Here is a 27,335-nt window from a genome sequence, read left to right on the forward strand (position 1 = left end):
CTGGAATCCGGCTGTGGGATCGAGGGTTTGTAGGATTGAGGCTCCCAAAGAAATCCTATTTTTTCTTTGGGAATCCGGGAACAGCCTGGATTTCTCCCGAGGATCCCGCAGCTTCCCGTTCCCATCGCAGCATCTCCAAAGATTCCCTTGGGAAGGAGGAAAAATTCATGGGAAGGAGGAAAAATTCTCCCGGGGCTGTGGAGCTGCTGCCAGAGCTTTTCCAAATCTTGGGAAAAGCTCGGGATGGGATCCCAGCTCTTCCAGAGGCCGGGAATCCATGGAGGGGAGAGTGGGATGGGGCAGGAACAGCGATCCCGGGGGAATTCCAGGAATTCCATCGGGGTGGAAAAGGCGGGAACAGAGATCCCAGCTCAGAAAATGAATCCCAGGAATTCCATCCGGAGATTCCCAGCTCAGCAGGGGAATTCCAGGAATTCCATCGGGGTGGAAAAGGCGGGAACAGAGATCCCAGCTCAGAAAATGAATCCCAGGAATTCCATCTGGAGATCCCAGCTCAGCGGGGGAATTCCAGGAATTCCATCGGGGTGGAAAAGGTGGGAACAGCAATCCCAGGTGAATTCCAGGAATTCCATCGGGGTGGAAAAGGCGGGAACAGAGATCCCAGCTCAGAAAATGAATCCCAGGAATTCCATCCGGAGATTCCCAGCTCAGCAGGGGAATTCCAGGAATTCCATCGCCAGCCTGGATCAGCTTTCCCTGCTCTTAATGAGCGCAGGATCATTAACCAGGGATAATTAACCCTCAGCTCCCTGTCGTGCTTCCAGCTCCAAGAAAATCCTTGGGAAGAGACAGAATTCCAGGAAAATCTGCTGCGGAGCCCTGGGAGATCCCAAATTTCCAGTTCTGGGCATTCCCGCTCCCGAATCCAACCCAAATTCCCAGCGGGATTTCGGGAATGTCGGGATCCATCCCTGCTTTGGGTCCAGACTGGAAACAGGGAATGGCTTCCACCGGGAAAGGGGATTTTGGGATCTTGGGAAGGAATTCCCGGCTGGGCTGGAATTCCCGGAGAATCCCTGGATCCCTGGCAGTGTCCCAGGAAAAGCTGGAGCATCCTGGGACGGGGGATTGGAACGGGTCGGGATTGGACCTCCCGTCCCACCCATCCCATTCTGGGATGGAATTCCAAGGAAGGAATTTCCTTGGATTCCACGACCGAAGTCCCCAAGGGTTTTTCCTGGTTTTTCCCTTCCATGAATTCCCATGGAAAAGGGGATTTGGTGTCACGCCGGGATGCAGACAATGCCTGACGCTTCCAGGCGGGAATTCCTTTTTTCCCGGGCTCATCCAGGCCAGGAAAATCCAGCTGCTGGGAAAGGGGCTGGAAGCAGCTCGGGAAGCAATTCCGGGATCGGGGAAGCGGATCCGGATGGATCCATCCCTTGGATGTGCCTGGAGAGGGATCTGGGCTCCTTCCCCGCTCCGAACCCCGGATCCGCAGGGAGAGAAATCCCGCTCCAAAGGCTCCTCAGCGTCTTTCCCAAATTCCCTTTTTCCAACGGGAAACTGAGGCAGCAGCCGGGGAATTCCAGGGATGAGCGCCGGGAACGTCCTGGACACGGAATGTTATGGGATGTGGGAGAGCTCCGGGGCTGGAATCCGGGACAGAATCCAGGCTGGAATTTCCACGGGATGCAGGAGCCGGCTGGGGACGAGGGGATGGGGAAAATTCCGTAGGGAAAAAGAAGCGGGATGATCCTTCAGGAGGAGAAAACCGGGAGTTTTCCCTTCTCTTGGAATCATGGAATGATTTGGGATGGAAGGGATCCTGAATCCACCCCCCTGAGAGCTCCTCCCTCGTTCGGTTTCCCGGGAATGCTCTGCTGGCCCTTCGCTCCATGGAAATTTGGGAATGCTGCCTGGGAATTGTCCTGCTGGCTCCTGGTCCTCTTTGCGCGATTCCTTAAATCCCAGATGGAATTTTGGCTCTTGGATTAAGCCCGTGGGAATCATTCCTCGGGAACAATTCCTGCCGGGAAGGGGCTGCCCAGGGCAGCGGGATCCCCATTCCCGGAGGGATGGAATTCCCAATGGATGTGGCATCAGGGAATGCCGAACCCGGTCCGAGAGGGGTTTTCCAAGCGGGATAATTCCGTATTTCCATGGCTCCTTCCCTCCTCAGGGCTCTGTCATTCCCTGGGGTGGGACAGGATGGATTCCAGGCACGCTGACCTGGAATTCCTGGAATTCCCGTGTCCGCCCCAAAATCCGTCGGGAAAAACTTTTCCGGCGCCTCTGGAAAAGCTTTGGACCCTTGGCCGTGGAATGAGGAGCCCTGTCCCAGCTCCCGGCTGGATATTCCTCATCCCTCTGGTTTTCCTGGATCCCTGAGCCTGGCACACACCAGGCATGACTCCAGGATTTTCTGGGAATTCCGGATTTTTTGACCTGGCTCTAGATGGATGGATCCCGTGGTCGAAATCCGCTCCCAGAATCCTGGAATATCCTGGAATTCCTCTCCATCCGCAGCCTTGGATTTGACTCCCACATTCCCGAGGGATCCCGTGAGGATCCAGAGATTTCAGCTTTGCCTGGAAAACCGAATTGTCCCGGTTTTCCGTCAGGGATTTGGGAATGGGATCAAATCCTGGTGGCTCCAAAGGGCTCCCGGCTCCGCCGCCGTTCCGTTTTCCCCCTCCTTGTTCCGCGCAGGGGAAAAAACCGGGGATGACTCCAGGATTTTCCGGGAATTCTGGTTTTCCAGCCTGGCTTTGGGGGAAAAGGCAGGAAAACGGGGAATTTTCATCACCTGGCCCATTTTTTGGGAAGCTCCAGCAGGATCTGAGCTCCACTCCGGAGTCGCTTTCCCACGGGAATTCCCACCTCACCCCGGCTTAATTGCGTTTGTGTCCGGGGCTAATTAGGGAATTAATGGATGGTGGAGAGATGCCAGGAGAGGATTCCCGTCGGGAATGGGGCCGGGAAATGAGGGATACCACTCATGGATGGCTCGGAAAAATCCGGGATGCTCCTGGATTGGGAAGGGCTGGAGCAGGGAAGCGCCGCAGGATCGAGGGGCCTCTCCCAGGAGGTGGAATTCCCATGGAATTTTTCCATCCACCTCTTCCCAAATCCCAAAATCCCAGGCTCTCCCAGCCCTTTGTCCACCAGTTTTCCCTCTTTTTCCTCTCCAGGACTTTCCTTCTACACCCGAGTGTTGGAAAACTGCGAGGACGAGGCCAAGTTTGACGAGGTAGGAGAAGTTTTCCAATCGTTTCATCCCAAAAATCCCACTTGCTTTCCCGGGATTCCCTGTCGGGGTGAAGACCCGGGAATCCCAGTCCTGCTGAAATCCCTGTTCCCAATTTTTCTTGGCATCTTCGTTGCCTGCTCCAAGGTTTTTCCTGATAAGGGTCAAACGGGATTCCCGGCTGGACACAGGTGGGAAAATCCCTATGGAATTTTCCAAGGTGGGGGGGGATAAATTAAACCCATAAAATTTTCCGTGTTTTCTGCACTGAATTTCAGGAAAAAAATTTTCATCCAAGCTGGGAAAATCCCGCTGGGATTTTGGCTCCGTTTTCCTTTGCCTCGGGAGGAAAAATTTGGGATTTTTTTCCCGCCATGGAATTCCTTCATTTTCCTTCAGGCACGGAATTCCCAGAGGAGCTGTGGCTGCCCCTGGATCCCTGGAAATGTCCAAGGAAAAGCCTTGGAGCAGCCTGGGATTGGGAAATTTCCCTGCCCGTGGAATGGGATGGGATTGAAGTTCCCTTCCCACCCAAACCATCCCGTGAACACTTCCAGGGCTGGAACATCCCAAAATTTTGGGAATTTTTCCCCCTGCAAGCCCCATCCAAGTCCATTTCCCACCAGCCCCTCCGTTGCTCCCTGTGGGATTTTTTCCTGCCCCTCAAATTCTGGAATTCCAGGCTGGACACGGCTCCGGATCCAAACGCGATCCCAACCATTTTTCTGCCATTGGAAAACTATTTGGGAATGGTTGGGATCGCGTTTGGATCCGGAGCCGTGTCCAGCCTGGAATTCCAGAATTTTTAGGGAAGCGAATCCCTCCTGGAGCAGGCATTCCTGGATTCCTTCCTGCCGGGGGAATATCCGGGGAATCTCCACCCTCCTGTGGGCACAGGGAATTCCCGGGAATGTCTGGAGTTCACCCGGATTATCCAAGGCCGATCCCAAATCCTGGAGCAGGAGGAGGGGGGTTGGGTTTGATTCCGTTCCTTTTTTTCCCAATTATTTCCTCCTTCATTCCATAAAGAATTCTCCAAGCCCGCTGCTGCTCCGGAGCCTGCTGGATATTCCAGATCCTGGGAAATTCCAGAGGCTGCGCACAGCTCCCCAATTCATCAGGAATGTTTGTGTCCCGGGCTTCATCCCGAAGGATTTTTTCTGGGAAAGGCTTTTCCGGGAGATCCCCCGCGGCCTGGGAGGGAAGGGAATCTCTGGGAATGAAGGAGCCCAAAATTCCTGAAGTTTCCTGGGATCATTTCAGGCCCTGAGGCACGAGCTGCTCCCGTCAATCCCAGGAAACACAAACCATGGAATTTTAGGTGGGAAGAGACCTTCATGCTCTTCCCATTCCATGGGCAGGGACACCTTTCCTGATCCCAGATTATTCCAAACCCTGCCCAGCCTGGCCTCGGACACTTCCAGGGATCCAGGGCCAACCACGGCTCCTCTGGGAATTCTGTGCCAGAGCCTTCCCAGTTTCCCATTGGTTTTTTTTTATCCCAGCACTTGGAAAACCCCTTGGATCAAGCCACGACTTTTCCAGACTTATTTTCCCCCTTTTCCTTCGGCAAACGCGATCCCAGGGTTTAGTGAATCCCTGGACGTCGCTCCCCACAATCGCTGCCGCTTCCTCCTCCTTCCTTTGGGTTTGGAGTGGATTTCCTGGGATTCGGTAGATCCCAAAGCACATCCAGCCCCTTTTGGATGGAGGTGACAAGGGACCAGGCTGGGAAAATTCCCATTTTTTCCCTTCTCTCTCTGGGAAAAGGAGCCGAGAAGTGGGAATCGGATAATTCCTCCGGCCAGAGCGGCTTTCCTGCAGAATTCCCTCCTGGAAAGGGCTGCCCAGTAGTGGAATTCCCAGAGGGATTCTCAATCCACCTGGATGTGGGGAGATGGACTAAAGGTGGTCCTGGAAGCGCTGGGAATTCTTGGATTTGGGGACCTCCGAGGATTTTTCCAACTTAAACACCTCCGTGATTCCGTAACCTTGGGATTGCCGGGTGATTTTATCACCGGATCCAATCCCTGGAGCGTCGAAACTTTCGGGAAAAAATCAAGGAGAAAGCAGGGGAAGGATAAATTCCATCCCCACACGGAGAGCTCGGGATAAATCCCGCGGCAGGATCCGGAGCGGCGCCGGATCCGTTGGCGCCCGTTTCCCGTTTCCTTTGATATTCCGGTAATTTTTGCTTCCGTGGCTCTGCAGGCCAATTAAAAGCGGGAATAAATAGCTCGGGAATTGCTGAGGAGGCGCCGGTTCCTTCCTGGGAATTTGCTGGATGAGCGAATTCTCTTCCCGTGGTTTTCAGTTCGGCGCTGCGGCTCCGGGGAGGGATCCTGGATCCCGGATCCGCTGCCTCTGGCACATTCCCGAGCCGGGATGCTCCAGGGGTGGCTTGGGATGCTGGGATTTGGGAGGTCCTGGGGCTCGGAAAACTGGGAATTCAGAGGGATTTGCCTTTGGAAGAAGAAAAAAAAAAAGGAAAGGGATCATATTTTATGGAATCATGGAATGGTTTGGGGGGGGGGGGGGGGGGAAGGAATTTAAGGATCATCCAACTCCAACCCTGACACCTCCATGATTCCAGGGTGATCCAGCCTTTCCTGGGACACTCCCAGGGATTCTCTGGGAATTCCAGCCCAGCCGGGAATTCCTGCCCAAGGTCCCAAACTCCCAAGCTCCCCTTTCCCACTGGGAATTCCATTCCCTGGCTCCTGCCCCTCCAGCCCTTCCCCAAATTCCAGCTCTCCGGGAGCCCCTTGGGGATCGGGAAGCGGCTCCAAGGATTCCCTGGATCCTTCCCTGATCCAGGAGAACATTCCCGGCTCTCCCAGCCTGGCTCCCTATTCCCATCCTCATCCAATGTCTGTATTTCTATTTTCCATGTGTGAATCCATGGAATAGCGGGCACTGGGCACATCCTAGGTGACATCCCTGTAAAACAGCCCTGCCGCCTTTTTCCTGGGAAAAGCGACCCTTTTTCCTGGGAAAAGCGACCCTTTTTTCCTGGGAAAAGCGACCCTTTTTCCTGGGAAAAGCGACCCTTTTTCCTGGGAAAAGCGACCCTTTTTTCCTGGGAAAAGTGACCCTTTTTTCCTGGGAAAAGTGACCCTTTTTGCTGGGAAAAGTGACCCTTTTTTCCTGGGAAAAGCGACCCTTTTTTCCTGGGAAAAGTGACCCTTTTTCCTGGGAAAAGTGACCCTTTTTCCTGGGAAAAGCGACCCTTTTTCCTGGGAAAAGCGACCCTTTTTTCCTGGGAAAAGCGACCTTTTTTCCTGGGAAAAGTGACCCTTTTTCCTGGGAAAAGTGGCCTTTCTCCATCCCCATCCGCTCCACTGCTGCTCCTGGAACACTCCTGGCTTATCCCTCTCCTCCTTTTCCTACAAAACTCCTGGATCCTCCTTGTCCTTCTTTTCCTGAACTCTCCTGATTCCTCTCTTTCCTTTTCCCAACCAATCCTGGTTCATCCCTCTCCTCCTTTTCCCAATGAATTTTTGCTCATCCATCTCTTCATTATCCCAAAAAACTCCTGGCTCTTTCCTCCTCTTTTCCCAACCGATTCCGGCTCATCCATCTCCTCCTTTTCCCCAAATCCTCTCAGCTCCTCCTTTTCCCAACCAATCCTGGCTCATCCCTCTCCTCCTTTTCCTGAATTTCTTCTGTCCAAACAATCGTGGATCATTCCTCTCCTCTTTTTCCCAAAAAACTCCTGGATCATCCCTCTCCTCCTTTTCCTGAATTTCCTTTTCCCAAAACAATCCTGGCTCATCCCTCTCCTCCTTTTCCTGAATTTCTTCATTCCAAACAATCCTGGCTCATCCATTTCCTCCTTTTCCCAAAAAACTCCTGGCTCATCCCTCTCCTCCTTTTCCTAAATTTCCTCTTTCCAAACAATCCTGGATCATTCCTCTCCTTTTTTTCCCAAAAAACTCCTGGCTCATCCTACTCCTCCTTTTCCTGAATTTCCTCTTTCCAAACAATCCTGGCTCATCCCTCTCCTCCTTTTCCCAAAAAACAATCCTGGCTCATCCCTCTCCTCCTTTTCCCAAAAAACAATCCTGGCTCATCCCTCTCCTCCTTTTCCCAAAAAACAATCCTGGCTCATCCCTCTCCTCCTTTTCCCAAAAAACAATCCTGGCTCATCCCTCTACTCCTTTTCCTGAATTTCCTCTTTCCAAACAATCCTGGCTCATCCCTCTCCTCCTTTTCCTGAATTTCCTCTTTCCAACCAATCCTGGCTCATCCCTCTCCTCCTTTTCCTGAATTTCTTCATTCCAACCAATCCTGGCTCATCCCTCTCCTGCTTTTCCCAGACTTTCCGCTGGCCGGTGGCGACCAACGTCGACGGGAATGAGATCCTGGAGATCCAAGTGTTCAACTACAGCAAGGTCTTCACCAACAGGTGAGTCCCTCCTTCCCGCCCGGATCTCATCCCGCTGGAGTTTCCTGGGAATTTCCGGTGCTCCGAGTTTGTCCCAAGTTGTGCCGTTTGTTTCCGTAAAATTTCCGCGTTTTGATGGGAATTGGGATTTTTTTTAATTTTTTTTATTTTTTTGGTGGGTTGGCCAGGTGGGAGTTGATGCCGGAATGTGTTTTCCCGGATTTTCCAAACGCTGCGGGTGTTGGATGGATTGTGTCCAGGGAAATTGGAGCTGCCTCATCCCTGGAAGTGTCCAGGGAAAGGTTGGATGAGGCTTGGAGCCGCCTGGGATAGTGGGAAGTGCTGGGCTTGGAATGGGATGGGATTTAAGATCCCTTCCCACATGGATCCAGGAGGACACCTGGATCAGGGAAGGATCCCGGGAATCCTTGGAGCTGCTTCCCAATCCCAAAGGGATTCCGGGAGAGCTGGAACTTGGGGAAGGGCTGGAGGGGCAGGAGCCAGGGAATGGAATTCCCAGTGGGAAAGGGGAGCTTGGGAAGGAATTCCTGGCTGGGCTGGAATTCCCAGAGAATCCCTGGATCCTTGGGAGTGCCCAAGGAAAGGCTGGATCACCCTGGGATCGTGGGAAGTGTCCCTGGGATGGGATTGAAGCTCCACGGATCCCATCCAAACCATTCCAGGATTCTGGGATCGAGGACACTCGGGATCCATCCTGAGGGAATTTTATGGAATTCAGGGATGGAAAAGGGAAGGGAGACCCTTCCTGGAGTCCCGAATTCCCAGTGAAGCTCCTGGATCCCGAAATTCCTACTCAAGGAAGAATCAGGATGGGGATGGATCCAATCCCAGGCTGGGAGAGCCGGGAATGTTCCCCTGGATCGGGGAAGGATCCCGGGAATCCTTGGAGCCTTTTCCAGAGGGAAAGGAGAGCTGGAATTTGGGGAAGGGCTGGAGGGGCAGGAGCCAGGGAATGGAATTCCCAGTGGGAAAGGGGAGCTTGGGATTTTGGGATCTGGGGCAGGAATTCCCGGCTGGTGGGGTGGGGAAGAGAAGAGAGGAGTTTGTGCTGGGAACATCGCTCCAGGAATTCTGGGAATGTGTGGAACAGGAATTCCCACTAAACCGTGGCAGTGTCAGAATTCCAGCCCATTTTCCTTATCCGGGAATAAGTTGGATGAGGTCGTGACGTTTCCAGGAACATCCCTCCAGGAATGCAGGGAATGAGTGGGAAAGGAAATTCCATAAAAACCAAGGCAGTGCCGGGGCTCCGAATCAGTTGGAGGAGAGGAGGGAGAATTTTGGGAACACGTGGGATCAGAATTCCCGTGGTCTGTAATTCCAGCCCATCCTCCTTGTCCAGAAACGAGGAGGAAGAGGAGGGAGAATTTTGGGAACATCCCTCCAGGAATGCAGGGAATGTCTGGAATAGGAATTCCCATGAAAGCAAGAGCTGGAGCTCCGGCCCATCCTCCAAATCCGCTGGAGGAGGAGGAGGAGGGAGAGGCTTGGGAAAGCGGATCCGGGCGCTCCGTGAATAATTCACCAGCAGCTGATGAAGGCCATTGATCAGAGGCCTGGAAAAAGGCGGGATACCTGATCCAGGAGCGGATCCAGACCCTCCGGAATGACCGGGGAGTCACGGCCCAGCGGCTCCCTTTGTTCCCTGTCCCTGCGGCTGTCACCAGCGGCCAATTCCTGGGAATTTGATCCTGGTTTGGCCTCGTCCGGGTGCCTCTGGATCCTGGGGGTTCATCCCGGCTCCGGAGGGTCCCTGGGAGCATTCCCAGGGTGCTCAGTATCCAAGGAAAAGGGCGGGGTTGGATGAGGGAGAAGCCTCCTGATCCCTCAGATGGGCCACGGCATCCCAAAAATCCTGTCCCCAGATCCCGGATTGGGAATTTCCAGGCTGGGAATCTCTCCAGGACGCATCCAAAGCATCCAGGAGCCGCATCCCGCTCCGCGGGTCGTTCCCGGGTGGAAATTCCCACTGGAAAAGCTCCACAAGAGGGAAGGATCAGAAGCTGTGGGGCCTCCACGTCTTGGATCAAACCCGGGAGATTCCCACGGCACGGAATAATCCGTCCAATCCCACCCTGGAAAATCCTGGTGGGAGGAGAGATGAGCTGGGTGGGAATGCCGGGATCCTGCTGGAATTCCGGTTTTCCGTGGTCTCCTGGTCCCCCGGGAGACCTTCAGGACCCCTCCAGGATGGGAGAAATTCCCTGGGATGTTCTCCCATGGTTCCGGGCCCTGGGAGAGGCTGGATGGAGGAAATTTGAGATCCCAATTTTTTGGGGGGAGATTGGAGCAGGAAAAGCCAGGCCGGGGCACTCCTGAGGGATGTGGGAATGGGAAAATCCAGGGAAAAAAAGCAGAGGCACACCCAGGGATGAATCCAGGAGGCAGCCGTGATCCAGCGCCTACGGAGCATCATCCCTGTGGGCCCATTCCCAAACTTTTGGCACAGCCTGGCCCAGCCTTTCCGAGCAGGATTTCCCTGTGCAGAAAACCGGGATAACAGCGGGCGGAGATCCCAATCCTTAAGGAATGCGCACAAAACCCAGGAGCTTTTGCTCCAAGGGCTTCCATCTCCTCCTTGTCCTCGTTTTCCTCCGGGACCCGGCCAAAGGCCCAAAGCCGCATTCCAAACCCGGAGCAGGGATGATTTTCCTACGGAAAACCGATCCCGCGGAGAAGAGGCGGGAGTTGCTCCGTTCTACCTGGCAGGGACGCAAAGATCCGGATTGCGAAGGGTTAAATCCATCCCGGGAATCTCCGGGATGGACGCGGAGCCTTGTCCCGGCCTTTGTTCTTCTCCAGCCGTGGAGATCCTGGCACAGCTCGAGTCCTTCGTGTCTCCGGAGGGATCCTCCTTTCATCCGCGGAAAATTACCCGGAAAATCGTCTGAGGAAAATTACCTGGAAAATCATCCATGGAAAATTATCTGGAAAATCATCCATGGAAAATCATCTCCTGCTGGAGCAGGAGAATGGAAAAAAATTCAACTCTGGAGCTGGAGGGTTCCCTGTTGTCCGACTGCCCTCCCCACGCGGAGCAGTTACGTGGGATTTTGGGATGGAATTCCGGGCTGTGAGGAGCTGAGATGGAATTCCCAGGGAAGCTGTGGTGGTGGAAATATCCAAAAAAAAAAAAAAAAATTGGATGGGGCTTGGAGCAATCTGGGATTGTAGAAGGTCGGGGTTGGAGCGGGATCAGCTTTCAGGTCCTTCCCACCCAAACCATTCCGGAATTCCGTGCTGGAATTCCCGGTGCCCAATCCCTGCCTGCGGCCCCTGGGGCGTGTCGGATTTTGTGGGAATTTTTCATTTCCGGATCCAAATTTGGAGCGACGCCCGTCCAAACGCGGAGCGAGAGCCTGAGCACGCCCAAAGTGCCGCTCCAGGGATCTCATCCCGATTTCCTGGTGGGATATTTCCGTACCCGGGGCCGGCTTCGCTCGTTATCCTGCTCCGCTCGCATTCCGAAGGAAAATAATTTCTGTTTATTGGGAATTTCTGCAAGAGCTTCCTGAAGAAAAAGGGGGAAGAACGTGGCTGGAGCAACTTTTAATACCTGGAAGCTGCTGGGCTGGAGCAGCTGGAGTGTCCCACATTTCTCCGGGTATTCCCGGGAAAATTAACCCGGAGTAATTACGGGCTCCTGCAATTGGCGGGAAGGGGATAATTAGGAGGGAAGAGGATTTGGAAGCTCTAATTCCAAACTTAGAGGTGCGAGGCAATTCCGGATGAAGCTGCAATTTGGTTGGAGAGGGGAAAAGAGTCCAGAGCAAGCTCCAGGTAGGAGCTGGAATGAGGATTGCCCGAGCAGGGATTTGGAAATCCGTGGAAAAGCTGCGGGCTCCAAATTGGAATTGGCACCTTCCAAGCCCCGAGCCCTGGTGTCCAACCCACTGCCGTGAAGGGTCGGCAGGATAATTCCCTGGAAAAGTCTGGAATCCCTCTGCTTTCCTTATCCCACCCTTCCGGAGGTGCCTGGAAGCGGGGAACAAACTGGGAGAGAGGTCCCGGGATTTGGGGCTTGTTCCCAGGGAGGGATGGATCCGCGGATCCATGGAGGGATGGATCCGTGGATGGATGGATGGATCCATGGAGGGATGGATCTGTGGATGGATGGATGGATCCATGGAGGGATGGATCCGTGGATCCACGGAGGGATCGATCCATGGATAGATGAGACCATGGATGGATCCATGGATAGATGGATGGCTGGAGGGATGGATGGATGGATGGATCCATGGATAAAGGAAACCATGGATGGATCCATGGATAGATTGATGGCTGGAGGGAGGGATGGATGGATGAGACCATGGATAGATGCAACCATGGATGGATCCATGGATAGATGAGACCATGGATGGATCCATGGATAGATGAGACCATGGATGGATCCGTGGATAGATGAGACCATGGATGGATCCATGGATAGATGAGACCATGGATGGATCCGTGGATAGATGAGACCATGGATGGATCCGTGGATAGATGGGTGGCTGGCTGGCTGGATGGATGGATCCATGGATAGATGAAACCATGGATGGATCCATGGATAGATGGATGGCTGGAGGGAGGGATGGATGGATGGATCCATGGATGGATGGATCCATGGATAGATGAAACCATGGATGGACCCATGGATAGATGGATGGCTGGAGGGAGGGAGGGATGGATGGATCCATGGATAGATGAAACCATGGATGGATCCATGGATAGATGGATGGCTGGAGGGAGGGATGGATGGATGGATCCATGGATAGATGAAACCATGGATGGATCTATGGATAAATGAGACCATGGATGGATCCATGGATAGATGAAACCATGGATGGATCCATGGATAGATGAAACCATGGATGGATCCATGGATAGATGAAACCATGGATGGATCCATGGATAGATGCGACCATGGATGGATCCATGGATAGATGAGACCATGGATGGATCCATGGATAGATGAAACCATGGATGGATCCATGGATAGATTGATGGCTGGAGGGATGGATGGATGGATGGATGGATCCATGGATAGATGACACCATGGATGGATCCATGGATAGATTGATGGCTGGAGGGAGGGATGGATGGATGAGACCATGGATAGATGGAACCATGGATGGATCCATGGATAAATGAGACCATGGATGGATCCATGGATAGATGAGACCATGGATGGATCCATGGACAGATGGATGGCTGGAGGGAGGGATGGATGGATGGATCCATGGATCCATGGATCCATGGATAGATGAGACCATGGATGGATCCGTAGATAGATGGGTGGCTGGCTGGCTGGATGGATGGATCCATGGATAAAGGAAACCATGGATGGATCCATGGATAGATGGATGGCTGGAGGGAGGGATGGATGGATCAGTGGATCCATGGATGGATGGATCCATGGGTGAATAGATGGATCCATGGAATGGATGGATTGCTGGATCCATGGATAGATGGATCCATGGGTGAATAGATGGATCCATGGATGGATGGATGGAGGTATGGACAGATCCATGGATGGATAGATGGATCCATGGGTGGATGGATGGATCCATGGATGGAGATGCCATTCCCAAAAAAGAGCCTCTCCCTGGCTTCAGGAGCAGAACTTGCCCATGGATCAAACAGTATCCAAAGGCTGAGGGAGCAGAGAGGGAAAACCGGGATTTCCTGCACTGGAGGATGCTCTTGGCACAGACAGCTGGAATATTTGCCCTTGGAAAACTTCAGTGCTGGAAAAACCTGATCGGATTTGTGGGAATCACCATCCCTCCTGTGTCCCTGGAATCGCCTCAGGGACATAGGACGAATCCCTGGAAGTTGGGATGCGAAGCCCGATGGATCCCGAGGTTTGGAGCATCCCGGACTCGCCGATCCCAGGATTTGAGCGAGCTCCAGCTACGGACCCGGCCTGGCTGGGGTTGGAAACCGGAGCCGCTCCTCAGGGCTGATAAAGTGACGGATGACCCAGAAAATTTCCCTTTTTTTTTTTTTCCATCGGCAGAAATGCCGGGGAAGGGAGGGAGCAGGGCCCTGATGAATTATGGAACGCTCGGAACGCTGCACGGCCGACTCCTGAATTTTTAATTCCGCCTGGCTCGCATCCTGCCGGGGAAAGCGGCCGGGGAAGGATCCGAGGAAGGACAGGAGCTTCTCTGGGAAGCTGTGCCAGGGCTCAGCACCTCCACAGGCAGGAATTCCGGGATTCCTTCCCAGGATCCCGCCTGACCTGCCCTCCGCTGCTGGGCTTGGAATGGCTCTGAGTTACCCGGTTTTGTCCTGGATTCATGGAATGCTTCAAGATCATCCCGTTCCAACCTTGACACCTTCCGCTATCCCAGGGTGCTCCAACCTGGCCTTGGGCGCTGCCAGGGATCCGGGGATTCTCTGGGAATTCCAGCCCAGCCAGGAATTCCTTCCCAAGCTCCCTTTTCCCAGTGGGAAGCCATTCCCTGGCTCCTGTCCCTCCATCCCTTGTCCCCAGTCCCTCTGCAGCTCTCCTGGAATCCCTTTGGGATCGGGAAGGGGCTCTGAGCTCTCCCTGGATCCTCCACCTCTCCAGGTGGACATTCCCAGCTCTCCCAATCCTTGGAGCAGCTCCAGGGCCTCCTCTGGGCTCTCTCCATCAGCTCCAGGTCCCGATGTTGGATCCCGGAGCTGGAGCAGCTCTCCAGGGGGGATATTCCAGGAGGAATTTCCTGTTCCTTCCTCAGCCCTCTCCAGGCACTGAGCACCTGGGAGCCGGAATCTCCTGGATCCACCTGGATCCAAGAGGAGCAGGGAAGCCACCACCACGCCTGGGAATGTTTGGGATTCCCAACAGGTCAGAAAACAGGGACAGCTGCAGGAATCCAGAGCCTCCAGTGCTAAGGAAAAGCTGGGATTGGCCCGGATGATCCCAGTGGGACCGTTCCAGCTCAGAGCATTCCATGGAATAAACCCAAGGAATACTTTCCAAACCAAGAGTGCTGCTGCTCCGGCAGGAAGGGAACCACGTTGTTTTCCAAACCCTGAAATCCAGGTGGATACAGCAGCTTTTCCCTCATCTTGGAGGAGAAGGACGTTTCCATGGGATGCATTATTCCTTCTGGGCTGGGAATTACGGAGCAAACAAAGGAAAGGTTTTCCTGCTCCATCTCCTGCGGGGCACCTTGGAGACAGAGCCAGGATTGATCCGTGCTTGGAAACTGGAAAATGAGGGATGGAGGTGGAAATCCGGGAGGGGCTGGAGCGTGTCCAGGGAAGGGAACGGAGCCCCAGGAGGGGCTGGGGGAGCTGGGAAGGGAATGGAGAGTTCCTGAGGAGCTGGGAAGGGGCTGGAGAGTTCCTGAGGAGCTGGGAAGGGAATGGAGAGTTCCTGAGGGAGCTGGGAAGGGAATGGAGAGTTCCTGAGGAGCTGGGAAGGGAATGGAGAGTTCCTGAGGGAGCTGGGAAGGGGCTGGAGAGTTCCTGAGGAGCTGGGAAGGGAATGGAGAGTTCCTGAGGAGCTGGGAAGGGAATGGGGAGTTCCTGAGGGAGCTGGGAAGGGAATGGAGAGTTCCTGGGGGAGCTGGGAAGGGAATGGAGAGTTCCTGAGGAGCTGGGAAGGGAATGGAGAGTTCCTGAGGAGCTGGGAAGGGGCTGGAGAGTTCCTGGGGGAGCTGGGAAGGGAATGGAGAGTTCCTGAGGAGCTGGGAAGGGAATGGAGAGTTCCTGAGGGAGCTGGGAAGGGAATGGAGAGTTCCTGAGGGAGCTGGGAAGGGGCTGGAGAGTTCCTGAGGAGCTGGGAAGGGGCTGGAGAGTTCCTGAGGAGCTGGGAAGGGGCTGGAGAGTTCCTGAGGAGCTGGGAAGGGGCTCAGCCTGGAGCAAAGGAGGCTCAGGGGGACCTTTTCCCTCTCCACAATTCCCTGGGAGGAGCTGGAAGGGATCGGGATCTGCTCCCAGGGATCAGGGACAGGATGAGAGGGAACGGCCACGGGGAGGTTCAGGTTGGATTTTGGGAACAATTCCTTGGAGCTTGGAGCCACCTGGGACAGTGGAAGGAATGGGGATGAGCTCCAAGGTCCATTCCCACCCAAAGCATTCCAGGATTCCTGGATGAGGGACAGTCCCTGGTCCTTGTTTGAGTCACCAGCACGGAAACCACTGTGGACATTCCGTATGGAAAAGGCCACTCTGGGATCCCTCAGCGGCATCCCAGGAATTCAGGAGTGATGGTTCCCGAATCTTTCCTTATCCCGACAGCATTCCCTTGGGATGGCTCCACTCTCGGCTCCTCCTTTTCCCACCATCTCCACCGAGCCACGATCCGGGATCTCCCCTCTCCCTCTTTCCGAAGGAAAACGGGAAGCAGATCCCAGCACAGCTCCTCGGGCAGCAAATCCCTTTTCCCGTGAAAAGCCCGGTCCTGGTGGGTGAGAATTCCTGGGATTTCCTCTCCTTTGCTCCGCAGGCTCATCGGGACGTTCCGGATGGTCCTGCAGAAGGTGGTGGCGGAAGGGCAGCTGGAGGTGACGGACACGCTCATCGATGACAACAATTCCGCCATCCAGGTGGGTCACCGAGGCCAGCGTTCCCGGAATTCCCGGATCCGTGTGCCCGTGTCTCCGCGGAACTGCGGGAACAGGGACATCGGCGTTCCTCGCCTTGATCCCGCCACTCCTGCTCCTGCAGCCGGGAATGTCCGGAGGCTCCAAAGAGAAACCCGGGCTGGAAAAGCGTGGGAAGTTTGGGATGGGAAAAGGCAGGGATGGACCCGGCTCGATCAGATTCAGGATGGAATGGGATGGAATCCCTGAATTCCAGAAGGGTTTGGGTGGGAAGGGACCTGAAATCCCATCCCATTCCAACCCCGACACCTCACACCATCCCAGGGTGTTCAACATTTCCTGGGACACTGCCAGGGACAATCCCAGGGATTCTCTGGGAATTCCAGCCCAGCCGGGAATTCCTGCCCAAGATCCCACAATCCCAAGCTGCCCTTTCCCACTGGGAATTCCATTCCCTGGCTCCTGCCCCTCCAGCCCTTCCCCAAATTCCAGCTCTCCTTTCCCTCTGGAAAAGGCTCCAAGGATTCCCTGGATCCTTCCCTGATCCAGGGGAACATTCCTGGCTCTCCCAGCCTGGCATTGGATCCATCCCCATCCTCATTCCTCCTGGAGAAGGAATTTCGGGATCCAGGGGTTTCACTGGGAATTCGGGACTCCAGGAAGGGTCTCCCTTCCCTTTTCCATCCCCAAATTCCATAAAAATCCCTCGGGATGGATCCTGAGTGTCCCTGATCCCAGAATCCCGGGATGGTTTGGGTGGGATCCATGGACCTTCAATCCCAGGGACACTTCCCACGATCCCGGGGTGATCCAAATCCACCCTGGGACACTTCCAGGGATCCAGGGATTCTCTGGGAATTCCAGCCCAGCCGGGAATTCCTGCCCAAGATCCCAAAATCCCAAGCTCCCCTTTCCCACTGGGAATTCCATTCCCTGGCTCCTGCCCCTCCAGCCCTTCCCCAAATTCCAGCTCTCCTTTCCCTCTGGAAAAGGCTCCAAGGATTCCCTGGATCCTTCCCCGATCCAGGGGAACATTCCCGGCTCTCCCAGCCCTGGGAGCTTGGGGTGGGATCTTGGGAAGGAATTCCTGGCTCTGAAAACAAAGGGAGCCGCTCTGGGAATGGGATCCGGATCCTCATCTCCACAAGGACGGAATTCCGGCTGGGAGGGTGGGAATTCCACAGCTGGGCTGGAATTCCCAGAGAAATTCTGGCTGCTCCTGGATCCCTTGGAGTGTCCAAGGCTTGGATGGGGCTTGGAGCAGCCTGGGACAATGGGAAGTGTCAGGGTTGGAATGAGACGGGATTTAAAGTCTCTTCCCACCCAAACCAGTCTGGGATCCCAGAATTCCATCCCATTCCCATCAGGATCTACATTCCCACCAGGAATTTGGGAGGAATTCAACTTCCATCCATTTATTTTTCCCTCTCTGCCTTTGCTGACACCGAACAATCCCAAAAATACGGGAGCCATTTCCATCAGGCAACTTCCCAAAAAACCAGGGAGCAGCTGGAATTCTTTTTCCCAAGCACATCCGCGCTCCTGGAATTTTCCCTCCCTCCTCGGGGCTGGATTCCAGGTTTTTTGTTGGTTCCGCTCCCTCTATCCCATCCCCGGAGAAGCCGCTTGATGAAATCCCGCTCCCCTCCCTGCTAATTCCAGGAATTCCGCTCATCCGCTCCCATCCTCGGTGCTGGATGAGGTTTCCCGGGAAAAGCGGGGGGCGGTTGATTTTTTCATGGAAGCTCCGGGCTTGGATATCGGGATCAGGAGCGTTTCCAAGCGCGTTTCCCATGGAAACGGCTCCCGGGAGATGGAAAAGCAGCGAGGGAACAGCGGGAGGTTTTCCATCGGGATGAGAGCGGGGGGGGGCGGAATTCCTGCTTTTCCCAGAGGGGTGTGGGAATTCTGGGATTCCAGGTGAGGAGATGCCTCAGGGATTTTTCCGTGTGATCCAAGGGTTTGGGAAAACAGAGTTGGAGGCCAGGGAGGTGCTCCGAGAGCTGGGAATGTTCCCCTGGATCGGGGAAGGATCCAGGGAATCCTTGGAGCCGCTTCCCGATCCCCAAGGGGCTCCGGGAGAGCTGGAATTTGGGGAAGGGCTGGAGGGGCAGGAGCCAGGGAATGGAATTCCCAGTGGGAAAGGGGAGCTTGGGAGTTTGGGATCTTGGGCAGGAATTCCCGGCTGGGCTGGAATTCCCAGAGAATCTCTGGGAATGTCCCAGGGTGGGTTTGGATCACCCCGGGATCGTGGGAAGTGTCCCTGGGATTGAAGGTCCATGGATCCCACCCAAACCATCCCGGGATTCTGGGATCAGGGACACTCAGGATCCATCCCGAGGGATTTTTATGGAATTTGGGGATGGAAAAGGGAAGGGAGACCCTTCCTGGAGTCCCAAATTCCCAGTGAAGCCCCTGGATCCTGAAATTCCTTCTCCAGGAGGAATCAGGATGGATCCAATCCCAGGCTGGGATATCTGGGAATGTTCCCCTGGATCGGGGAAGGATCCAGGGAATCCTTGGAGCCTTTTCCAGAGGGAAAGGAGAGCTGGAATTTGGGGAAGGGCTGGAGGGGCAGGAGCCAGGGAATGGAATTCCCAGTGGGAAAGGGGAGCTTGGGATTTTGGGATCTGGGGCAGGAATTCCCGGCTGGGCTGGAATTCCCAGAGAATCCCTGGGATTGTCCCGGGAAAGGCGGGATCACCCTGGGATGGCGGGAGGTGCCGGGATCATCCAGCAGCGGGGGAATAAAAAATCCACCAAAAATCAATTTAAAATCCGCAGGATAAAATCAAACCCGCTGGGAAATTTCTCCTCCTCCATCATCTCTCCCATTCCAGCGGGAATTTTCTGTTCCCAGCGGGAATTTCTCTCCTCCTTCCAGCCCACGCCCCCCCAGGTTGGATCCCACTCATCCCACGGATCCCGCGCTGCCGCATCCCGAATTTTTCCTGCCTTGAAGGGATTGGTTCACTCCTAAATCCAGCTGGGAAAAGGAGATTTGAACCCCCGGCGTCTGAAAATGTGGGAAAAAAGGAAAAAAAATTAAAATTGCACCTGTGATCCCGGGTTTTCTTCCTCGTTTTTAGTTGTTTTTTTGGGGGGTTTGGGGTTTTTTTGGGTTTTTTGATTTTTTTTTACCTTCTTCAATAGCTTTGGTGGGGGGAAATTAGGTGTGATTGAGTCAAAATCGGATTTTGCCAAAAAAAAAGAAAGAGAAATCAATCAAAACCTCCCCCAGACATGGAGGGGAAGGTTTTGATTGAAAAATAAAATAGAAACTTCAAAAATAAAATAGAAACTTGAAAAATAAGGTAAAAACTTGAAAAATAAGAGAAATCAGTCAAAACCTCCCCCAGACATGGAGGGGAAGGTATTGGTTGAAAAATAAGATAGGAACTTGAAAAATAAGGTAAAAACTTGAAAAATAAGATGTGAAAATAAGATAAATCAATCAAAACCTTCCCCCAGAGCTGGGGGGGGGAGAGGTTTTGATTAAAAGATAAGATAAAAATGGAAAAATAAGGTAAAAACTTGAAAAATAAGATAAATCAGTCAAAACCTCCCACAGACATGGAAGGGAAGGTTTTGATTGCAAAATAAGATTAAAAAAAATTGAAAAATGAGATTAATAAGAAGAAAAATAAGATTGGAAAAATAGGATCAATCGATCAAAACTTTCCCCCAGAGCTGGGAAGGTTTTGATTGAAAGATAAGATTAAAAATTGAAAAATAAGGTAAAAAACCTGAAAAATAAGATGCAAAAATAAGATAAATCAATCAAAATCTTCCCCCAGAGCTGGGGGAGAGGTTTTGATTGAAAGATAAGATAAAAATGGAAAAATAAGGTAAAAACTTGAAAAATAAGATAAATCAGTCAAAACCTTCCCCCAGAGCTGGGGGAGAGATTTGGATTGGAAAATAAGATTAAAATTGAAAAATAAGGTAAATAATAAAAAATAAGATTTAAAAAATAAGATTAAAAATTTGAAAAATAAGAGAAATAATTGAAAAATAAGATTGAAAAAACAAAAGATAAATTGATCAAAAGCTTCCCCCACAGCTGATGGGGGGGGGGGGGGGGGCAGAGTTTTGATTGAAAAATAAGATAAATAATTGAAAAATAAGGTAAATAATTGAAAAATAAAATTGGGAAAAAAGAGATAAATCAATAAAAACCTCCCCCGGAGCTGGGGGGGATGGGGGGGTGGGAGAGTTTAGATTAAAAAATAAGATTTAAAAAAATGAAAAATAAGGTAAACAATAAAAAAATAAGATGGAAAAATAAGATTTTTTAAAAATTGAAAAATAAGAGAAAAGATTAAAAAATAAGATCAAAAAAATTAAAAAAATATGATTGGAAAAAAATACAAATAAATCAAAACCTTCCCCCAGAGCTGCACCCCTGGCTGGGACTGAGTCACCCTTTTACTTTTAATACATAAAATTACATATATATATATATATATATATATATATATATAATTTTATATAAAATATTTTTTAAATTAACATTTTCCTTTTTTTTTTTTTTTCCTTTCTCTCTCTTTTTTTTTTTTGGTTTTTTTGGGGGGGTTTTTTGGTTTTTTTGGGGTTTTTTTTTTTGGGTTTTTTTGTGGTTTTTTTGGTTTTTTTGTTTTTATCTAAAATCCGTTGGTTTTGAAGCTAAAATAGCAGATAATTTCTCCAGGGAAGCAGAGTGGAGGTGGAAAAATTCTTTTTCCTTCTTTAATCTCGGCAGCCGCTGATGGATTTTCAAAAGAGATTTTCTAGGAGAGGGAATTGGGAATTGCTTTTTTCCATTTGGGATGCAGGGGAAGGTTTTAGGGAGAAAAAAAGGAAATATTTTAGGGAGGAAAAAAAGATTTTAAGGAGGAAAAAAATGAAATATTTTAGGGAGGAAATTGATTTTAGGGAGAAAAAAGGAAATATTTTGGGGGGAAATATTTTAAGGTGAAAAAATAGAAGATTTTAGGGGAATAAAGAGAAATGTTTTAGGGAGAAAAAAAGGAAATGTTTTAGGGAGGAAAAATAGAATTTAAGGAGGAAAAAATGAAATATTTTAGGGAGGAAATTGATTTTAGGGAGAAAAAAGGAAATATTTGGGGGGGGAATATTTTAAGGTGAAAAAATAGAAGATTTTAGGGAGAAAAAAAGGAAATGTTTTAGGGAGAAAAAAGGAAATGATTTAGGGAGAAAAAAGGAAATGATTTAGGGAGAATAAAGACATTAAGGAGAAAAAAGGAAAGATTTTAGGGAGAAAAAATATTTTAAGGTGAAAAAATGAAAGATTTTAGGGGGGAAAAGGATTTTAGGGAGAAAAAAAGGAAATATTTTAGGGAGAGAAAAAGGAAAGATTTTATGGAGAGAATAAGATTTCAAGGAGAATAAAGGAGATAATTTGGGGAGAAAAAAGGATTTTAAGGGAAAAACCGAAAGATTTCAGGGAGAAAAAAATGAAATATTTTAGGGAGGAAAAAAAGGAAATATTTTAGGGAGAAAAAAGATTTTAAGGAAAAAAGAAAGGAAATATTTTAGGGAGAAAAAAAGAAAGATTTCAGGGAGAAAACGAGGAAATATTTTAGGGAGAAAGGAATATTTTAAGGAGAAAAAGGAAAACTTCTAGAGAGAGCAAAGAAATTGTAGGGAGAAAATGTTCAACTTCTTCTTCAGCTTCTTCATGTTCTTCATCTTAATCTTCTTCACCTTCTTCTTCATCTTAATCTTCTTTTTCTTCTTCACCTTCTTCTTCTTCACCTTCTTCACCTCATTCTTCTTCACCTTCTTCTTCACCTTCTTCATATTCTTCATCTTAATCTTCTTCACCTTCTTCATCTTCACCTTCTTCACCTTCTTCTTCTTCACCTCATTCTTCTTCACCATCTTCTTCACCTTCTTCACCTTCTTCTTTAACTCCTTCTTCTCCCTCTTCTCCCTCTTCTCCTTCTTCACCTTCTTCTGCTTCTTCTCCTTCACCTTCTTCACCTTTTTCACCTTCTTCTTCTTCACCTCATTATTCTTCACCTTCTTCATTCATATCCTTTTTCACCTTCTTCTTCACCTTCCTTTTCTTCTTCACCTTCTTCACCTTCTTCACCTTCTTCTCCTTCTCCTTCTCCTTCTCCTTCTCCTTCTCCTTCTCCTTCTCCTTCTCCTTCTCCTTCTCCTTCTCCTTCTCCTTCTCCTTCTCCTTCTCCTTCTCCTTCTCCTTCTCCTTCTCCTTCTCCTTCTCCTTCTCCTTCTTCTCCTTCTTCTCCTTCACCTTCTTCACCTTCTTCACCTTCTTCATCTTCTTCATTCACCTTCTTCTTCACCTTCATCTTGATCTTCTTCACCTTCTTATTCTTCACCTCATTCTTCTTCACCTTCTTCATTTATATTCTCCTCCTCCTCCTCCTTCTCCTCCTTCACCTTCTCCATCTTCTTCTTCTTCTTCTTCTTCGTCTTAATCTTCTTCACCTTCTTCATTCATATTCTTCTTCACCTTCTTCTTCACTTTCTTCTTCATCTTCTTCACCTTCACCTTCTTCACCTTCTCCTTCTTCTCCTCCTCCTTCTCCTTCTTCACCTTCTTCACCTTCTTCTTCTTCACCTCATTCTTCTTCACCTTCATTAATATTCTTCTCCTCCTCCTCCTTCTCCTCCTTCTCCTCCTTCTCCTCCTTCTCCTCCTTCACCTTCTCCACCTTCTTCACCTTCTTCATTCATATTCTTCTTCACCTTCTTCTCCTTCTTCTTCTCCTTCTCCTTCTTCTTCTCCTCCTCCTCCTTCTCCTTCGTTTCCTTCTCCTTCTCCTTCTTCTCCTCCTTCTTTTTCTCGTTCTTCTTAATCTTCTTAACTTTCTTCATCTTCTTCACCTCCTCCTTCTTCACCTTCCTCACATTTTTCTTCACCTTCCCCACCTTTTTCTTCACCTTCTTCACTTTTTTCTTCTTCTTCTTCACTTTTTCTTCTTTGTCTTCTTCACCTTTGTCTTCTTCTTCACCTTCTTCTTCTTCTTCTTCTTCTTCTTCTTCTTCTTCTTCTTCACCTTCATCTTCTTCTTCTTCACCTTCTTCCCTTCTCTGCCATGGTTTGGGTGGTTTTGTGTGATTGGATGGAAGCCCTGCACTGCGGGCATGGGCGATCGGTTTTGGGTTAAAACCGAAGGAATTCAGGTGTCGTTCCCGCGATCGGTTTTGGGTTAAAACCGAAGGAATTCAGGTGTCGTTCCCGCGATTGGTTTTGGGTTAAAACCTAAAGAATTCAGGTGTCGCTCCCGCGATTGGTTTTGGGTGAAAACCGAAAGAATTCAGGTGTCGTTCCCGCGATTGGTTTTGGGTTAAAACCGGAGGAATTCGGGTGTCGTTCCCGCGATTGGTTTTGGGTGAAAACCGAAAGAATTCAGGTGTCGTTCCCGCGATTGGTTTTGGGTTAAAACCGGAGGAATTCGGGTGTCGTTCCCGCGATTGGTTTTGGGTGAAAACCGAAGGAATTCAGGTGTCGTTCCCGCGATTGGTTTTGGGTGAAAACCGAAGGAATTCAGGTGTCGTTCCCGCGATTGGTTTTGGGTTAAAACCGAAGGAATTCAGGTGTCGTTCCCGCGATTGGTTTTGGGTTAAAACCTAAAGAATTCAGGTGTCGTTCCCGCGATTGGTTTTGGGTTAAAACCGAAGGAATTCAGGTGTCGTTCCCGCGATCGGTTTTGGGTTAAAACCGAAGGAATTCGGGTGTTGTTCCCGCGATTGGTTTTGGGTTAAAACCTAAATAATTCAGGTGTCGTTCACGTGATCGGTTTTGGGTTAAAACCGAAGGAATTCAGGTGTCGTTCCCGCGATTGGTTTTGGGTTAAAACCGAAGGAATTCGGGTGTCGTTCCCGCGATCGGTTTTGGGTTAAAACCGGAGCAATTCAGGTGTCGTTCCCGCGACTGGTTTTGGGTTAAAGCCGAAGGAATTCAGGTGTCGTTCCCACGATTGGTTTTGGGTGAAAACCGAAGGAATTCAGGTGTCGTTCCCGCGATTGGTTTTGGGTGAAAACCGAAGGAATTCAGGTTCGTTCCCTGCCTGGACATTTTATCCCTACAGGGCCCTGGGGAGGGAGACGGGCTCGGGGTTTGTGTGTTGAAGGGCTGCAGAACTCGGGGGTTGTGAGCTGGGATGGACGAGAGAAACACCAGAGATAAACATTTATAAACGGCAGGAGAGAAACTGAGAAACTTCTGAGATAAACATTTCTAAATGTCAGGGAGAAACTGAGAAACTTCTGAGATAAACATTTCTAAATGTCAGGGAGAGAAACTGAGAAAAGTCTGAGATAAACATTTATAAACGGCAGGAGAGAAACTGAGAAAAGTCTGAGATAAACATTTATAAACGGCAGGAGAGAAACTGAGAAAAGTCTGAGATAAACATTTATAAATGTCAGGGAGAGAAACTGAGAAAAGTCTGAGATAAACATTTCTAAATGTCAGGGAGAGAAACTGAGAAAAGTCTGAGATAAACATTTATAAACGGCAGGAGAGAAACTGAGAAAAGTCTGAGATAAACATTTATAAATGGCAGGAGAGAAACTGAGAAAAGTCTGAGATAAACATTTATAAACGGCAGGAGAGAAACTGAGAAACTTCTGAGATAAAAATGTTAAATGTCAGAGATAAAACTGATAAACGGCAGGGAGAGAAACTGATAAACGTCTGAGATAAAACTGATAAATATCTGAGATAAAAACTGATAAACGGCAGGGATAGACACTGATAAACGTCAGAGATAAAGCTGATAAACGGCAGGGAGAGAAACTGATAAACATCAGAGATAAAAAATGATAAATGTCTGAGATAAAAACTGATAAACGGCAGGGAGAGAAATTGATAAATGTCAGGGAGAGAAACTGATAAAAGTCTGAGATAAAACTGATAAATATCTGAGATAAAACTGATAAACGTCAGGGATAGACACTGATAAAAGTCAGAGATAAAACTAATAAACGTCAAGGAGAGAAACTGAGAAAAGTCAGAGATAAAAACTGATAAATATCTGAGATAAAACTGAAAAACATCAGGGAGAGAAACTGATAAAATTCAGAGATAAAGCGGATAAAGGTCAGGGAGAGAAACGGATAAAAATCAGAGATAAAACTGATAAATATCTGAGATAAAAACTGATAAACGTCACGGAGAGAAACTGATAAACGTCTGAGATAAAAACTGATAAACGTCAGGGATATAAACTGATAAACGTCTGAGATAAAAACTGATAATTATCTGAGATAGATAAAAACTGATAAACGTATGAGATAGAAAAAAACTGATAAACATCCGAGGTAAAAACTGATAAACATCTGAGATAAAAACTGATAAACGTCAGAGACATATAAAAACTGATAAACATCTGAGTTAAAAACTGATAAACGTCAAAGATAAAAATGGATTAATGTCTGAGATAAAAACTGATAAACGTCAGAGATAAAAACGGATAAACATCAGAAATAGATAGGTAAAAACTGATAAAATCTGAGTTCCAGCACGAAATTCCATCCCCCATTTAATCCCGACCTTGGCAGAAGAAAAGGAGCAAAGAATCCTCATCCGGGAACGGAGGAACTTTGGGATGAGCGAGGCGGGAACACCCAACGGCCGACGCTCTTCCCGCTGTTTGGATTTCCCGGGATATTCCGGAGGCGCTGACGGCATCTCCCTGTCTTGCAGACCAGCATCTCCATAGAGATCCGCTACCAGGCTCTGGATGGGGCGGCGGGCACCTGGAATGACAAGGAATTCCTGGAGACACCCGGCGTGCCCTCGGAGGGCGGCGGGAGGTGTTCCTTGGAGACCCACAGCCTCCTGCCCGGCCACCGGCACGGCTCCGAGGTCCCTCCCGGGAAATCCAACCAGCAGTCCTCGGAGAGGAGCTTCAGGAGGTACAACGGGACGCGGAGGTCTTGGATTGCGGGCGGAGCGGGAGGGCTTGGGCTGCCGGGGAAGGGCAGCTGCTCCAAGGGGCATCTCCTGCCCTTAGAGGATCCGTGGAACAGCTCCAGGTGAGGGTGGGGTCCAGGTGGCCTCCAGCAGGTCCTGGTGGTCCGGGAAAGAGCTGAGCTTCCAGGATTGTAGCACTTGGACAGGAAGCACCATTCCATCCTCATCCCAAAAGGTCTGGAGGTAGGTCAGGGCTCACTGGTGGATCCATGGAAGAGCTCCAGGTGAGGGTGGGATCCAGGTGGCCTCCAGCAGGTTCTGGTGGTCCGGGAAAGAGCTGAGCTTCCAGGATTGTAGCACTTGGACAGGAAGCACCATTCCATCCTCATCCCAAAAGGTCTGGAATGGAGGTCAGGGCTCACTGGTGGATCCATGGAACAGCTCCAGGTGAGGGTGGGATCCACATGACCTCCAGCAGGTTCTGGTGCTCCGGGACAGAGCTGAACTTCCAGGATTGAAGAGTTTGGAGAGAAAGTGTCATTCCATCCTGATCCCGAGGGGATGAAAGGTCTGGATGGGGGTCAGGCCTCACTGGTGGGATTTCGATCCAGGCGGAATCTCAGATGTCCATGGAGAACATGGTGGAATCTCAGGTGTCCATGGAGCGCATGGTTCTCCTAGGATTGAGGTGGCCCCAAGGCAGCCGTTGGGATCTCAGTCACTCCCTAGGACAAGCGGAATCCCACGCCAGGTGATTCCTGCTGGGAATTCCTGAGGAATTCCAGCTGGGACACCTCCAGTTCTTCCAAGGGAAGTTCTGGTTTTCCATTCATTTCGGGATCCGTAGCTTTCCTTGGGTGTCTTTGTGGGCTCCTGGGCTTCGTCCCTGGATGGGAACAACCCCAGGGGTGGAATCCCGACATTCCTTGACAGAAAGCTGCTGGAAGCAGTTGCAATCCCAGCCCAATGGGATTGACTGGGAATGCTGCAGGTGACTCCACTGGGATGGAGTCCGAGCTGGGACCAGTTCTCCGGGATCCTGTGGATACTCAGGGCACGATCCTTGGATGGCGGTGGAGTGCCCATCCCTGGAGGTGTCCAAGGAATTCCTGGACGTGGCACGGAGCGCTCTGGGCTGGTGACAAGGTGGGGGTCAGTAATCCTGGAGGGACTTTCCAACTTCTGGGATTCTGTAAATCCAGAATTTGCAGCCAAGAGGGGATTCGTGGAATGCTAAGGGGGCTTTTCAGACAACTTCCCACAGTTTTTGGAGTTGTGCTATCCGGGGGCGGCTTT

At 50.5% G+C, this 27,335-nt stretch overlaps 1 protein-coding gene across 2 annotated transcripts in view; it reads left to right on the plus strand.

The window, feature by feature from the left end:
* The window catches only part of OTOF (otoferlin), a 121,239-nt gene that overhangs the window by 2,534 nt on the left and 91,370 nt on the right, over window positions 1-27,335 (plus strand). For both annotated transcript variants that reach the window (XM_077782491.1, XM_077782490.1), the window contains exons 2-5: window positions 3,156-3,214; window positions 7,531-7,619; window positions 16,048-16,147; window positions 25,830-26,041. In XM_077782491.1, coding sequence (XP_077638617.1) covers window positions 3,156-3,214; window positions 7,531-7,619; window positions 16,048-16,147; window positions 25,830-26,041 — 460 coding nt within the window. The remainder of the gene's footprint in view (window positions 1-3,155; window positions 3,215-7,530; window positions 7,620-16,047; window positions 16,148-25,829; window positions 26,042-27,335) is intronic.

This window comes from Lonchura striata, chromosome 3 (assembly GCF_046129695.1).
Source record: "Lonchura striata isolate bLonStr1 chromosome 3, bLonStr1.mat, whole genome shotgun sequence".
In the NCBI taxonomy this organism is placed as follows: Eukaryota; Metazoa; Chordata; class Aves; order Passeriformes; family Estrildidae; genus Lonchura; species Lonchura striata.